At 41.5% G+C, this 15,571-nt stretch overlaps 1 protein-coding gene across 3 annotated transcripts in view; it reads left to right on the top strand.

Moving 5' to 3' along the window:
* The first annotated feature begins 362 nt into the window (after positions 1 to 362).
* PGM2 (phosphoglucomutase 2) overlaps positions 363 to 15,571 on the top strand; it is a 30,612-nt gene continuing 15,403 nt past the window's right edge. The window contains exons 1-6 of one of the 3 annotated variants that reach the window (XM_038399451.2): positions 363 to 779; positions 8,332 to 8,499; positions 11,824 to 11,930; positions 12,292 to 12,376; positions 14,098 to 14,181; positions 15,055 to 15,248. In XM_038399451.2, coding sequence (XP_038255379.1) covers positions 477 to 779; positions 8,332 to 8,499; positions 11,824 to 11,930; positions 12,292 to 12,376; positions 14,098 to 14,181; positions 15,055 to 15,248 — 941 coding nt within the window. In that variant the 5' untranslated portion in view covers positions 363 to 476. Of the gene's footprint in view, positions 780 to 1,007; positions 1,446 to 6,392; positions 6,569 to 8,331; positions 8,500 to 11,823; positions 11,931 to 12,291; positions 12,377 to 14,097; positions 14,182 to 15,054; positions 15,249 to 15,571 lie in introns of those variants that run through there. The other 2 variants (XM_038399452.2, XM_043513972.1) reach the window with 2 other exon arrangements.

Here is a 15,571-nt window from a genome sequence, read left to right as displayed (position 1 = left end):
AAGAGAAGGGAGCTGTGGTGACTTCATAGAGACACAGACTCATTTAAATACTCGTGGAGAACGCGTGGCACCGAGTGTGAGGGCGGGAGCGTATGCACAGTATTTCACAGCATCAAGTCTCCCGGCTGCCGCCGTAACGTAGCAGCTCTGCACTCGCATAAGAGCGACGCTGCGGTGTCTAAGCGCCGACAGTCCAGGAAGGGGGAGGCCTGTGCCTTTAAGAGCCCGGCCCCAGGAACCCGCCCTCTGGGCTGACAGGCAGCGTCCTGCGAGGAGAAATAGAAAAGCCTCTGCCCCCCACCACACCCCTATACTTGCAAGCAAGCTTGTAGCTTGACCCCTCCCCCCCCGCCCCCGGCCAGCAAATGTCTGCCCCCTGCTCAGACTCTGACCCCTCCCCCCCCCTCGCTCCTTTTTAACCCCTCCGAAGAGCGGGCCGCAAAGTCTGACTAGAGTAAGGGCAGAGGCAACAGCGAATGTTACTGCGCATGCTCAGTGCACCCGCCCGGGGGCATGCCGAGCGGGAGCTGTTTGCGAAGGCAGCTCAGCGGGAGGGGCAGCCGCAGCCGCAGCCGCAGCCGTTTAGGGCCGGATCCTTCCTCGTCTCGCCCCGCCCCGCCGATGGCCCCGCCCAGGGACGAAGCGGAGGGAAGCTAACGGCAGCGGCTCTTCCCGCTCAATCCCCGCCCCGGAAGGGCAGCGCTGAGCTGAACCGCCCCGGCAGGATGGCGGCGCCGAGTCTGACCGAGGCGGCTGCTCAGTGGCTGCGCTGGGACAAGGTAAGGCGGGGAGCCCGGCGCGCTCTCCCCGACGTCGCCCCTGTCGCCGTACGGGCGGCTGAGCGAGCTCCCCGGGTAGCCGCCTGGGCTGTCGGGACCGGCGGCAGAGTGCCCGGCGCGCCCCCTGGTCTCTGGGCCCGGGCCGGAGCCGCTCGCTGCCTGCCCGCAGGGTCGCCGCGCAAAGCGCGGGAAGCGGCTGCGTGCCTGTGCCTCCTTCGCTTTCTTGTACGGGAGCCGCCGGAGGGGAATCACCCCGCGTGGCTCGGCTGCGGGGGCTGCGCTCGACACGCTCGCTAGGTACGAGAGGGAGAGAGTCGCGTCCGACGGGAAGACAATAGCTCCATTAAGTCTCAAGTTTTGGGCCACGCTCGTTGATGGGAATAAGACCTGGCTAGAGCACGAAGACTCCTGGAGGCCTTCCCGCCCTAGATCCCAGAGCCCTTGACAAAGGGAGTATTGTTGTTACGTGTCGCTAGGGCTGGCGACCAAGCACGGCATGTCGAGAACAAGTATGAAGTCACAGAAATGTAGGACTAGACGGGAACTCCAGACACACCCGCTGTTCTGGGGGGAGAGGGCCCCGCCGCTCAACTGGGCTGGTGGTTAAATGCAAAAGTCAGGCTTGATTAAGAGCGGGAAGTTCAGCTTTGGTTTCCCACCTCCCAGGTGAGTGCCCACTCTCTTTCTCTCTGGTTTTGACCAGTAATTCTGTTCTGAACCGGAGGAAAAAATGAATCCAAACAATTCATTTCGGCAAAAGGTTTTGCTTTCGATTTTGATGAATTGGGGTTGTGTTGAAAAATTCCTTGCCCTCTGTACATTGTTACAGAAGAGGAAGCTGAGGCACCCGAGGTGATGTGCCTAAGGTTACCCCCGCAAACCAATGTAGTGTAGAGTTGACCAGATCTCCAGAGCCCCGCCCAATACTCTGGCCACTAGGTCTGTCTTCTATCATCTCTACTTTTTTTGTTCTTTTCTTTCAGAGTTGATTTTGATTATTACCAGCCTCTTCTTAATGATTGCACTTTACTTGGCTTTTGAATATCCGATTTGGCTCTTACATTTCATTTGTTTTCAACAATGTATTTTAATTTTCCTGTCTTGTCCCTGTGACATTCCAGGGTGCAGTCCAAACCAGAGGGGCTGTCTCACCCTTGCCCTGATACCTGTGGTACCTCTCAATGCTTTGCTGTTGTAGCTTCCGGTTTGGGTCACTTGTGATCAGCCTGCCAATATGCAGGTTGCACCCTGAGTGTCTGTGTAAAGCCACAGCCCTGGTCCAGCAGCTTTGACCCCAGCAGCCTGTCAACAAACAGCAGCTTCCAGGAGCCTTGGTTACTATTGGCAGGTGATGCCAATATGCCACCAGTCCTGAGTTTCCCTCCCAAAATGTGTGTGCTGCAGTGTCCAGCCCTCTTCTGGACAGTCCAGATACACTAGGTCGGGGTGGGCAAACTATGGCCTGGGGGCCGCATCCAGCCCTTCAGTTGTTTGCATCCAGCCTTTGAGCTCCTGTCGGGGAGGGGGGTTGTGAGTTTGCCCCGCTCCAACCATGCTATGGCTCCTGGAAGCAGTGACATGTTCCTCCTCTGGCTCCTATGCGTAGGGGCAGCCAGGGGGCTCCGCACATTGCCCCCACCCCAGTCGCGGCCCCCACAGTTCCCATTGGCTGGGAACTGCAGTCAGTGGGAGCTGCAGGGGTGGTGCCTGTGGATGGGACAGCGTGCAGAACTGCCTGGCTGCGTCTCTGCATAGGAGCTGGAGGGGGGACAGGCTGCTCCTTCCTGGAGATGCTTGAGGTAAGCGCTGCCCAGAGCCTGCACTTCTGACCCCCTCCCATACTCCAACCCCCTGTCCCAGCCCTGATCCCCCTCCTGCCCTCTGACCCCTTGGTCCCAACCTGTCATCCCCAGAGCCCACACCCTCAGTTGGAGCCTCCTCCCGCACCTGAACTCCTCATTTCTGGCACCACCCCAGAGCTGGCACCCCCAGCCTGAGCCCACAACCCCTCCCTCACCCCAGGCCCCAATTTCATGAGCATTCATGGCCCCCCATACAATTTCCATACCCAGATGTGGCTCTTAGGCCAAAAAGTTTGCCAACCCCTGCACTAGGTTATTTTGCTCCTCTAAGGATATCAGTACATAATAGCTTGTCGTCTTCAATGGAAGACGCAAACAATTCACAACACTGGATTAATTAATAATTAATTAATTAATTTTGATTAAAGAAGAAAACTACAAAGAGATATTAAGTGAGTACAGTAAATGAGGCATTAAAGTCCAGAAATGGTTACAAGAAAAAGAAAGATAAAACTCTTTCTGAACTTAAACTAGACTTGGTTCAAAGTGAAATTCCTTACCACATTCCCAGTAATATTGCTGACTGAACTCTCAGGCCAGAATCTGGCCCCAAAGTCCAATGGCTGTTTTTCTGATCATCTTGGGTCAAGAGAGAGATGGGCATGGAGCAAGAACTTGGCGTGTTTTGCCCCTCACTTTTATAGTCCAGTCACCCTTTGAAAAGCATTTTCCTGAGTGTCATGCCTCACTAAAGTTCTTTCCAGCTGAGAGTAAGTAGACATGGAGTCTGCTGGAGGAAGGAGGCTTCATGCTACACCTCTACGCCGATATAACACAACCCAATATAACGCACACTCGGATATAACGCAGTAAAGCAACACTCTGGGGGGTGGGTCTGCGCGCTTCGGCAGATCGGCACATCAGCGTGTGTGGCTCTGACACACTGCTCTGAGCGGTGTGTTAAGGGTGCTGGACCGGGGCCGAGGGGTTAGATAAGGGGCAGAGGGGGGGGTCGGTGCGGGGGGGGGGTTTGGATGGTTTGGATGTTCTGGGGATGGAGCGGTCAGGGGATGGGGAATGGGGGCGTTGGATAGGGAGTGGGAGTCCCTGCAGGCCTATCAGGGGGTGTGGATAGAGGATAGGAAGCAGGGGGGGCTTGACAGGGGTGGTTAGGGGCAGGGAGGTCTCTGGAGGGGGTAGTCGGGACAAGGAGCAGGGTGGGTGGATGGGTCAGGGGTTCTGAGGGGTCAGTCGGGGCGGGAAGTAACTATTGATAATGGAAATGCTCGAGGCCAAAGCAAGTTCGATATAATGCGGTTTCACCTAGAACGTAGTAAGATTTTTTTGGCTCATGAGGACTGCGTTGTATCGGGGTAGAGGTATATTTCTTTTCACCTATTTATGCTCTAATGTTGAATTTTCTTGGTCTTCTTTCTTTCCCCTCTTGCTGTCTAAGGACTCTCTTTTTTTTTTTTTTTTTTTTTTTTTTTTTTTTTTAATACAGCTTATCTGCAAATAGTGGTAAACACACATTCTTATGTTTGACAGGCCTCCTTGACCAATTCTACTTAATCTGGGCTATGTGAGTTTGAATATGTGCCTCTAACATCATACAGGGGGATTTCATAACTTTACACATAATGTTGCTACATACATTTCACCATATTTACTGACCAGTAAGTCATAAGGTGCATATTGTACAAATATTATTGCAATATGTAGAGTGTGAATACAGGGGTGCATCCTTTTGCATTGCAGGGGCCCTTTATAAATAAATAAGACTCTTTAAAATATAACTCAGAACCCCATGCAGTATTTTTCATCTGGTGGTCGTGGGTGATTGGAACATACTTAATAATGTCTTCCAAGTTAGAATGATTTAAATCAGGCAATTTAAATCACCAATTTTAATCATGATTTAAATCAGCAAGCAGGAAAACTTGTTTAAATCATTCATTTTTAATTGTATTGTAGTTTTCATTTCTACTTTTTAGGTATTTTCCTAAAGAAAAGCTGTTTCAAATTAGCTGGTAAACATTAAATCATATTGATTTGCAACTAAATATCATCTTTACATTAAACTTGATACTTTTTGGATAATGAGGGCAGACGATATCATTACTCACTTATAATGCAATTATTTAGCTTAAATTCAGATTCAGATTAATTTTTACATTTTTATTATGTTAAAAATGGGGAAATCATACAATTATTTACTAGACTAATTTTTCACTTGAAATTTGTATCAATATCTTCTAATGGAAATTAGAATTCAATTAAACATGCACTAAAACAGCATTTTAAATTTGTTTGTATTTGACTGAAACTATCTGAAATGTACTGAATGCATAAGCTTTTTTCTTATCAAAACACGTGTTGCATTTAAAACTAAGTATTATATGTATTTAGCAAATTGAAGTGGAACTGGACATTTGATCAATCCAAAAATAATTGGTCAAATGTCAAAAATGGCCAAATATTTTAAAGTACTAATTCATTAGAACATTAGCAAAGAAGAGTAAGACTTTGTTGTCTCCAATAGGCTTAGCCTTAGATACTTGTGCTTAATTATCAAAAAAAGTTACTTAATTACATTTTTATATTAAAATAACTCAAAGTAAATGTAATGAAGACCTAAAAAAAGAAAGTAGAATTACCTTTTTTTGCAACGTTAGGTTGGCATTTAAAAGTGAACATTATTCAAGACTGAATAGTCACACAAGGAAAAAAAACAAAATTAAATAAAACACAGAGCAACTAGAAAGTTATTTTTAAATGATTCGCTAGGGAACAGGCCAACTCTTCAAACACCTTGGTTGTCATTATCTTTGCTTTATCAGCTTCAATTGATTCATCTATATCTTTGCATCAGTGACGTGATATACAAATAAAGATGTACATAAAAGTTTGTTCTAGGAGATTCCAGCCAATCAGTCAGTTTTTTTTTTCCCAACAGGTGTCATTAGCATGTAGTAAAGTGAGTGATTAGGATATTTAAGTAGGCTTGCTAACAAATGGCATCATGATACAATCAAAAAGGTAGGCCGCTGCCTACATCAGGGCATTCTTTGCTCGAATATTTGACCATAGTCAAGTAATAGGCGGTTTATGGAGAGCGCCTCCCAAATGCGGGGCAGCATGGTAGAAAGCATGGAGATGCTTGTTGGAAAATTCTAACGAGTAGGTTGATACTGAATGATAGATAGGGATTGACTGTGTAAGGCCTTGGAAGTGAATACGGGTACCTTATGTTGGATGTGATAATGAAGAGGGAACCAGTGGAGGGATGCAAACAGGGATTACATGGTCAAAGCAACAGGTGTGGAAAGTGATATTTTCCCAAGCATTCTGAGAGGATACAAGTGGGGTAAGATTGCATTTGTCAAGGCCAGAGAGAAGGATGTTGCATTAATTGAGATGCAAGATGATAGGAGCTTAGATATGAGTTTTATCTACATGGATGGATAAGAAAGGCCATATCTTAGAAAGTTACAGAAAAAATTGGCAAGATTAAGATATAGCAGAGATGTGAGGACCTAGAAAGATCTGACGTGAAGATAACGCTTAGGCTGAGGGCTTGAGTGAAACGCTGGATGGAAGTGTTGTCCACAGTGATCAAGAAAGTAGGTATTCTCTCTGTACCTGCACAAGAAGGTACTGCTGTCAAAAGCTGGCTTAGCACTTCAACAAACTCTCATTCTGCTTGGTTAGCCAGCGACTTTTATGAGGTCTCATAATTTCAATTTTAATTTTAAGTAGTTTTTCAAAAAGAAAAATGTATTTTTATCAACAGCTATCTTATTTGAAGTTGCAGATGTTCTTGATTAACATGCTTTTTGGTCACTGTGATGATTGAGAAAGGGGGATGAGCTAATCTGCAACAGTTTTTCACACAATGAGCTTCAAGAATATTTGTTGTTGAGCAAACCCAATTTGAATCAATATAACCCTCGTACACTTACTGTGATCCAAGAAAACACCACTCAGGTACTTGGGTTCCACGGGGCTTGCTTTAATACCAATAGAAAGTTACAAAATCAAAAGTAAAGTTTACTTCTTATCACTGATAAACTGCATGTCACTTTCCCAGTTATAACAAAATGAACTCCTGGTCTTGTGAACTGTTATGCATGAAAATAGTTGTATTGATTTTGATGGAATTACTCCCATGAGTCACAGTTTGCAGATAGGCCGCTAGGATTCTTTTTCAATACATGATTTACACAAAGTGCATTTTCTGTCAGTATTTTCCTATTGTGAAATAAGGTTTTTTTTAATATGTAATTCTGTTACTTTGGGGATAGAGCTTGTGTGTTTATAATTTAAAAAAATCCTATAGCACTTTAGAACTTTGTGGTGAGCTTTTCCCTCAGCAATCCTATGTAGGATCCTCTGTAGGATGTAACTATTTTAAAATCGAACCTTTGTACTTCAGTAGAAAATGTGCAAAGTCATGGGATGGATAATGCATTGTGCAAGACACCACATATCACATAGCATTGTTGTCCAATCTATCTAAGGTACTCTTTTGGCACCCATCACAGTAGGATCTGAATGCCTCACGATCTTTAATGTATTTATCCTTACAACACCCCTGTGAGGTAGAAAAGAAGTATTCATCCCTTTTTGCAGACAAGGAATTGAGTCACAGAGAAGTAAGTGACTTGCCCAAGGTCACGCAGGAAGTCTGTGGCAGAGCAAGGACTCAAGGCCAGGTCTTAGGCTAGCACCCTAACCACACTGGACCATCATTTCTCTTAATGTTCTGTCTTGCTTATCACAGTTCAGGGAATTACAACTAGTGTAGAAATTTGAATCCAATGCTCTTTTTAATATGGTTATTGGAAATGTAAGGGTATTTTAATATAGTGAAGGTCTTGTGCATGTCATAGGATGAGATATTACAACTGTATTTCGCATGTAACATTCCAAGAAAAGGGGAAAATGCCTCCAAAGTGGTGCACATAATGAACTAAAGAACAAAACAAAACAAGCCCAACAACTTCCCCGCCCCATTATGAATAGAGTAAGGTTGTATTCTAGAATTGGAGACGAGACCCTTTCTTCCAGTTCCCTCTTCAAAACCCACTTATTCAAAGAGGATTAAAGTAGTTTATTGTTAAACTTAAAAAGTGTAACCGTCAGGATGGAAGGATATATTCTCTCCAATTATTGCTTGTTTGCAATATATTTGCCCTGATCTTCCCTCCCTTTTTACCCCTTCACATATTTTCTCCTTCTGTAGTTATTGTATTAGGCAGACTTGTGGGACAGAGATGGTGCTTTTTTTTTAACCGCTTCATGCACATATGTAGTACTATACAAGTAATATTTCAGAATTTAGTATTTATCTCCCTAAATAGCCTTTCAGTACGCTTTCTCTTTCAAATTCCTTTATTCACATAACCAAAATTCTCTCATCTTATATTCTAATATTCTTGTGTCTGGCAGACTTGCAAATGTAGCAAAGATTTCGAAGATTTCAGTGTCAGGGTCTCAAAATGGTGTGCAAACTGCAATTGGCATGCCAGATTATGGGTATAGTATTGTAATAAAAATCCCTTATAGTAACACTGATTTAAAATTATGAAGGTGTTATGACTAATACTTTGGAGTTTTAGATGTTGTATGCAGGTCTACTCTGAGAATCAGTTCAGCAGAAGAAATGGTAAGGAATGTCACAGTTTGAGACTAAAGTCATAACAGGCTTTTTCAGAATAACAATATATTGTAATTTTATTTTTCTACAGAATACAAAAACCTCAGAAATAGTGAAGCAGCTGGTTGCTGAAGAAAATGCAGGAGAACTACAAAAATGTTTTGGGTCACGGATGGAGTTTGGGACAGCAGGACTCAGAGCAGCCATGGGGGCAGGAATTTCTCAGATGAATGACTTTACTATTATCCAGACAACTCAGGTACCAGGTTCACTTTGTTTTTCTGTTATACTTAACTGCAGGCTTTTCTTCTGCTTTCATAATATTTTTAATGAAAAAGTAACTAGATGAAATTGGAAATAAAATTGAGCCTAATCACTGTCCAAAACCTCAAGGGTGGTTTTTACTGGGAGCAGAGTTAGGCCAATGTTGACCACTTCAGAAAACCCACTAACGTATATTGAAATTATAGTTCTTCTTTGAGTGATTGCTCATGTCCATTCCAATTAGGTGTGCATGCACAGCAGCCAGAACGTTTTTCCCTTAGCAGTACCTGTCAGATCGGTCCAGGTGCCCCCTGGGATTGCACCTTTGTGGCGCTGAATATAGGGCCCTGCCAACTCACCGCCACTTCAGTTCCTTCTTACTGCCTGTGATGGTTAGCCAGAACGCTTGTTAGCTCTTGCTTTGCAAGTGCAACTTCTTTAGTAGTTTGAACTTTTATCCTGTAAATTGTTAGATAAGTTTCAGTTAGCGGGTAACCCCCTTGGACCAGAATCCCGGGGGAGCCAACTGAGGTCACTCAGGGTGAACTGCGAAGAATGGGCAGACAAGCCCCAAAGCTGATGGATATTCCAATACGTAGATTTACCAAGCCAGCACAAAACAACTTCTATAACACCTCACTGGCCTCCACCCAGATGCCAAGTCAAATATAATGAGGATTACTGAAAATCTTATTCATCATATAAAAAAGTTCTACGAATCCCAAAGGATTGGACACATTTCCCCCCTTCCTCCCAGGTTAATGAATACTTCAGATCTTACCCAAATACACACTTACAGACAAGTCTTATTAACTAAACTAAAATTTATTAAAAAAGAGTGTTGGTTAAAAGATCAATATACATACAGATGTGAGTATAATTCTTGAGGTTCAGATTCATAGTAGAGATGGTGAGCTTTGTAGTTGCAAAGAGGTCTTTCAGAATTGGTCCATAGGTTATAGTCCAAATTATATCAGGGTGGTCCACTCAGAGCTGGGATCTCAATCTTGTGGCTTAAACTTTCTCTGCATAGAAGCATCAAGCAGATCTGAGAAGACAGGATCAGAACCCAGAGGTCTTTTATACAGTTTTCTAGTAGCCATTTGACCATATAGTTCTGGGTGAACAATAGGCTTTTAATGTAACCTTCTGTTTCCTAAACCTCACTGGTAATTAACTACATGGATTAACATAAGACCATTGATCCATTAAGTAGTTTATCACAAACTTTAAAGAGACACAGAGACAATGACATTATTGCACCCAAGATTCATCTAAATGTTAATATTCCCTTTTAATCTCTGAATCAGTAGCTATAGTCACAGACAGGAACTGTCTGTTTACATGGCTAGCGTTAAACAGGATATGAATACACATATAGAATTAGCATTGCCTCTAATTGCTAACAATATAGGTTTGCATTTCAAAGTTCTACCCTATCTACCATAGAATGGTCTTAATTACCATTTACATGCTTTTCTAACATGTCCCTAATGATTGATCCAGAGTCAATTAACTTGCAAGCTGCTTAACCCTTTCCGGCTACGTGTCACACTTTGTATAACATTTGTAGCAACTATTTAACAGTGGTAGCAACAATGGTTTACGTGGTCATATTTTAATTAGATAATGTCACACCCTCTCCCTTTATTGCCACCTTTTGCCCCGGTACCAGGGCATGCCTCAATCCCCAGGGTTTAAACCCAGCGCAGCATGTGGCAAGTCTATGCCAAGAAGTGACCTCCATGCTTCCTCCTTGAAGTGTTGGGGGGAGAGTCACCAAAAGGAATGCTGCAAGATCTGCAGGGGATTTCATCCAAAAACTCAGAAAGAGAGGGATCAGCGCCTCGAGATTCTTCTGATGGAAGCTGCTCTGTTTTCACTCGGATCCCGGCTCAGCAGGGCCAACACTGAACACCTCAGCATTGGTGTGCTGGCACTGACGAGGCATGAGTTGTCACCGAGGAAGGACTCTGCCAGAGACCCTTGGCACCGGCAGAGTTCCCCACATAGAGCAGTGGTCGGCACTGTTCTCAATTCTCGGTACCCCGGTATCAGAAAGGGGCCCCTCCCCCATGCCCAGACCAGTGCAGCAGGAGCCCACCACAGTGAGACCCACATTGGGACCAAGTAACTTCGGCTCCGCCAGCTGAATTGTAGTTTTTAAACCTTATCTTAAAATTGCAATCTTACTCAGTTATATTAGGGCTGTTGATTGATTGCAATTAACTCGCACAATTAAAAAAAATTGTGATTAATTGCTGTTTTAATCACACAGCTAAACAATAATAGAACACCAATTAAAATATTTTTGAATGTTTTTCCTACTTTTTCTACGTTTTCAAATATATTGATTTCTGTTACAATACAGAATACCAAGTGTACAGTGCTCATTTTATATTTTTTATTACAAATATTTGCACTGTAAAAATGCTAAAAGAAATAGTATTTTTTAATTCACCTAATACAAGTATTGTAGAGCAATCTCTTTATCATGGAAGTGCAACTTGCAAATGTAGGTGGTGGTGGTGGTTGTTATATAACTGCACTCAAAAACAAAACAATGTAGGCTCTGAAGTTTTACAAGTCCACTCAGTCCTACTTTTTGTTCAGCCAATCACTAAGACAAACAAGTTTGTTTACATTTGTGGCAGATAATGCTGCCCGCTTCTTATTTAGAATGTCACCTGAAAGTGAGAACAGGCGTTTGCATTTCACTTTTGTAGCTGGCGTTGCAAGGTATTTACGTGCCAGATGCTTTTTCTACTGTCTCAGTCATTAAAAATCTAGGAAATCACAAATTAAGCCAATTTAGTACATCTGTGCAAGCCTCAATTTGCATAAAAGTTCTAATGTGTTCTAGAGTAGATCTGCTGTATCTGGAGAAGCTGAATAAAAGTAAGGGTGTATTCCGTGTCGCTGATTTACTTTGTCCTAAACAGGCTTCATTTTGGTGTTTTTGAGATTAAAAAATTAATGCATTCACTAGTAGTGATTACTTTTTCAGGCCAGAAAAGAGCATCTGAATTAATCACTTGTGAAGTTCTGTAATCCAAAATTACCATTTTTACCTAATCTACCTGGATTTAAATTTTTCATTTGGAATTATTCATATTTATAAAACCCATCAGTGGTAGTTCAGTATTTTTGTTTGGAAACTCACCACTTTCTTGGTTTTCAATCAGGTATTTCTTGCTCCCAGAAAATTGTGCCCTAAACCAATTTAGGGTACTTTACTTTTTTATTTTTAAAGATTTTAAAACTTATTGCAGCCACATTTAAAATACGAAGATTAAGTTCTGAGTTTTTTTGTCTTTAGGGATTTTGCAGGTACCTTGAAAAGAACTTCAGTGATCTAAAGAAAAGAGGGGTTGTCATTGGTTTTGATGCTCGCGCCCATCCTTCAAGTGGAGGTAGCAGCAAGAGGTACTTTTAGTAGTCTGTGGAAATGATTTATTTGTATGTTATATGGAATGTATTCTAGTTTGGTCACTGCTTTAATAGCATTTTCTTTGGAGCAGTTAGATGTGTGTGCAATTTGAATGTAAAAATGTGTACACTGTGCATCTGAAGATAAGAAATATAGCTTTGCTCTCCTTTTGCATTTTGGTATGAAACCCAGGTAAAATCCAGTCTGTACTGCAAATTTGGACCATCTTTGTAACCAGAATAAGGGACAAATGAATTACAGCAGAATCAAATCTACATGCTCCTTGTGAATTTTATTTAACTGTCTAGTGAGAGTCTCATGAATGTATTTCCAAATGAACTTTTTCTTGTCATTTAGGTTTGCAAGGCTTGCTGCAACAACTTTCATCAGTCAGGGAATTCCAGTGTACCTCTTCTCCAATATAACACCAACACCTTTTGTGGTATGGTTGTCTATAATTTATTTTTCATACATAATAGGGTACTGTCAAGTACAAAAAACTATTCATCTTTTTTTAGAAAAAAGCAAACTCATTTCTTAGTTTGCTACTCTCAGGCTTATTTAAGATCCTAGCTGCTTCAGATGCAGTAAGCCGTAGAGGAACTGATTAGGATATGCAGGCAATATTTTACTCTGAACTTCTCAGCTTCTTCGGAAGCAGCCAGTGCTCTGCCTGTTTCTGATTCCATGTAACCATACTGTGCTGCGGCCCAGATAGCAGCTGTTCTGAAAGATGGGGATGTGAGGGCCACCAGAGTTTCTGAAGGATATGTATGTCCCTTTACACCTGCCTGATGGGATACGTTACGTATTGAATTTTGGAAGATTAGCTGCTACACTTCTGCTTATGAGCAATGGCTGATCTTTTCCAAGATACATACTCTATATATTTATAGATAGGTGAGCTTGAACTCAAGAATCCAGACAATATTTCCAGCAAATAACATTATTTAAACTAGACAGGTACTCACTAATTGGTATTGGGTATTTCAGGACCTCCTGTGCTGCTTAATGTATCTGGAATAGAATATTCTAGTAAATTCTATCTAGTGTTAAACTGGTGCTACAGAAGCACACCCTGTCTGGTAGCAGAAGTATTAAACATTTCGTAGATTGGAACAATAGAGTCGTATCTCCCATCATCCCTGAGTTACTATGTTCTCCAAATATAATCTTTTTTTATTTATTTATATAAATAAATAAATAAATATATAAATAAATAAATAGAGAGAGAGAATATCTAATTTCAAGATAGAAGGAAAAAGATATTGGTTTTCCTATTCCATCAGGCCATGCTTCAATGAGTTGTCTTTCAATAAATGATTTTAAGTCATATGATGGCAATGACTGTTTTTTAATGAGGATATGCTCTTGTAATGGTCATGCTTAGGACTTTAGTGTGTCTTGTGCTCATACTTTTTTTTACATGTTTGCTCATGTAACAGCTCTCATTTCCTCCTTTGATGAAATACTGTGTGAATTTTAAGCTATTGCCTGTTCTTGACTGTTAGTTTGCTCCTTTTGGCCATTCTGGGCTGCCATGCAGTTAGCAAGATTCTGTCCCTAATCCAGTGCACAAAATGCCTACCAACTTTTTGGACTTGTCCAGTACACAGTGGACTGGCTACTGCTCTCAGGAGACCAGCATTATTTTTTAAATGTCCTCTGTGAGTTAGGAACACATCTTGATGGTGACAGTCGTTCACTGTGCTGTCCCAGATTGGAGGAATCTACTGTACTCTGAATTCTGGTTAACTTAAATATTGATACTCTATACAGCTTTTAAATAAACTTCAATTGAAACATGCTGTGAAGGGAATTAGTTACACTTAAATTTCACAGCAGTAAAATGAACAGGGATAACATTTGTCATATACATTATTTCTTTGTTTTCATTATTTTGGTATATTCAGTCCAGATTTAGTCTTTGGAAAATCAAATGTTCTTTGACCTTGCACTTTTATTGGACATGTGTGGTACTGAGTATACCTGTAAGTAAGCCGACAGGCCACTAGATGGCATGGCTTGAAATCAATAAAGAGAATATAGTTTATTTTCTAGACTTGAAATCATGATTGTATGATTGCAGCAATGGCTTGATTCCCAGAATTTAGCAGGATGGAGACTCCAGGATAACTCTCTTTTTATACTCTTGTTTTACAGCCCTACACAATAACTCATCTGAAACTTTCTGCTGGAATTATGATTACTGCTTCCCATAACCCAAAACAAGATAATGGTTACAAGGTATTCCTAAATAACTTAAATCTTCTATTGTTTTCGACATGACTATTTAATAATAGCATGTATAATAGCGCTCTATATTCAAAAAGCTATCCAGTCCTTAATCTTCAAAGTAGCCCTAGGAAGGAGGGAGGGAAGTAGTATCATCCCCATTTTACAGATGAGACAGTGGCTGGCCCAGGGCCATATAGCAAGTAAGAGGCGGAGGCAAGATTAGAACTCCGATCTTTGGTCATTCCTCCAGAATGTGTTGCTTCACTGTTCTAAAATGTTATATATTAATTTTCTGCTGCTTTTTCAAATATGTTCAGACCTTTGAAAGTGTTAAGAATTTTATAGTAACATGACTTAAATTAACAATTTATTGCATGGGTGGAAGTAGTTTGAAGACCAAGAGCAGCAGGTGTTGTAGGGGACTAAAAGTTTGACTGCTTTTGCAGTTAAAAATTGTGTGGGGTGTTTTTTGTTTTTTTGGTTTTTTTTTTTTTGGTACTAAAAATATTTTCTTTTTTTTCCCCCCTTGTCTCATGGGTAGTGGTTATATATAAAATTAGAGTAAACTATGTAGGTTGATACAATGTATTATGGACAAGTATTAACTATCTGCCTAGCAAATGGCCTGAAATTTGATTTTTATCTCTAAATGAGATGAGCTTGATGGTGGTCTACATGTTTTTCATGGGGGATTGAAATATAGGGCACTACATCCTCAGAAAAACAAAGCTTGGGGAAATCTATATCCAAAGTATGTTACACTGTATCGTTTTAGCTGTATTTACTGGAATCAGCCATGAGTTGTGCAAGGATTTAGCCAACTAAGATCAGTAAAGGTATTTATGTTTAAAGTAACCCCTGTGTGTCTTGTGTACCATTTAGGTTTATTGGGAAAATGGTGCACAGATAACTTCACCTCATGACAAAGGAATCTCTCAAGCTATCAAAGAGAACCAAGAGCCATGGCCTCAGGCTTGGGATGACAGTCTGGTAGACAGCAGCTTGCTACTTCATGATCCTTATGTCACTATCAATAAGGACTACTTTAAAGACATACAAAAGCACTGCTTTCATAGGTGAGCTGGTGGTGATTGTCATTCTCTTGGGTGACAAACCTATATTTTTAACATGATTTTAAACAAGAAAGATTAAAACTAAAACTGGGGGTGGGGAGGGGGAGAAGCTGGGTACAAAAATTTTAACTTCCGTCGGTTACATTAGCTTTACCCTTAGGCTAGCAACTGCTAAACTCAGTGTACTAGAAAACCAGGAATGTATGAAAAATGATGCTGTAATATTACAAACAAGCATTATGCATTTACTTAGGAGAATAAGTGGTGTTTGTTCTTAGTTGTATGTGTCTCTAAGTAAAGTGTGTGAAAGATAAATAACATAGCAA

This window comes from Dermochelys coriacea, chromosome 4, assembly GCF_009764565.3.
Source record: "Dermochelys coriacea isolate rDerCor1 chromosome 4, rDerCor1.pri.v4, whole genome shotgun sequence".
Classification (NCBI taxonomy): domain Eukaryota; kingdom Metazoa; phylum Chordata; order Testudines; family Dermochelyidae; genus Dermochelys; species Dermochelys coriacea.
Note: the sequence above shows the minus strand (reverse complement) of the source record. Positions and strands in the feature narration are given on the sequence as shown.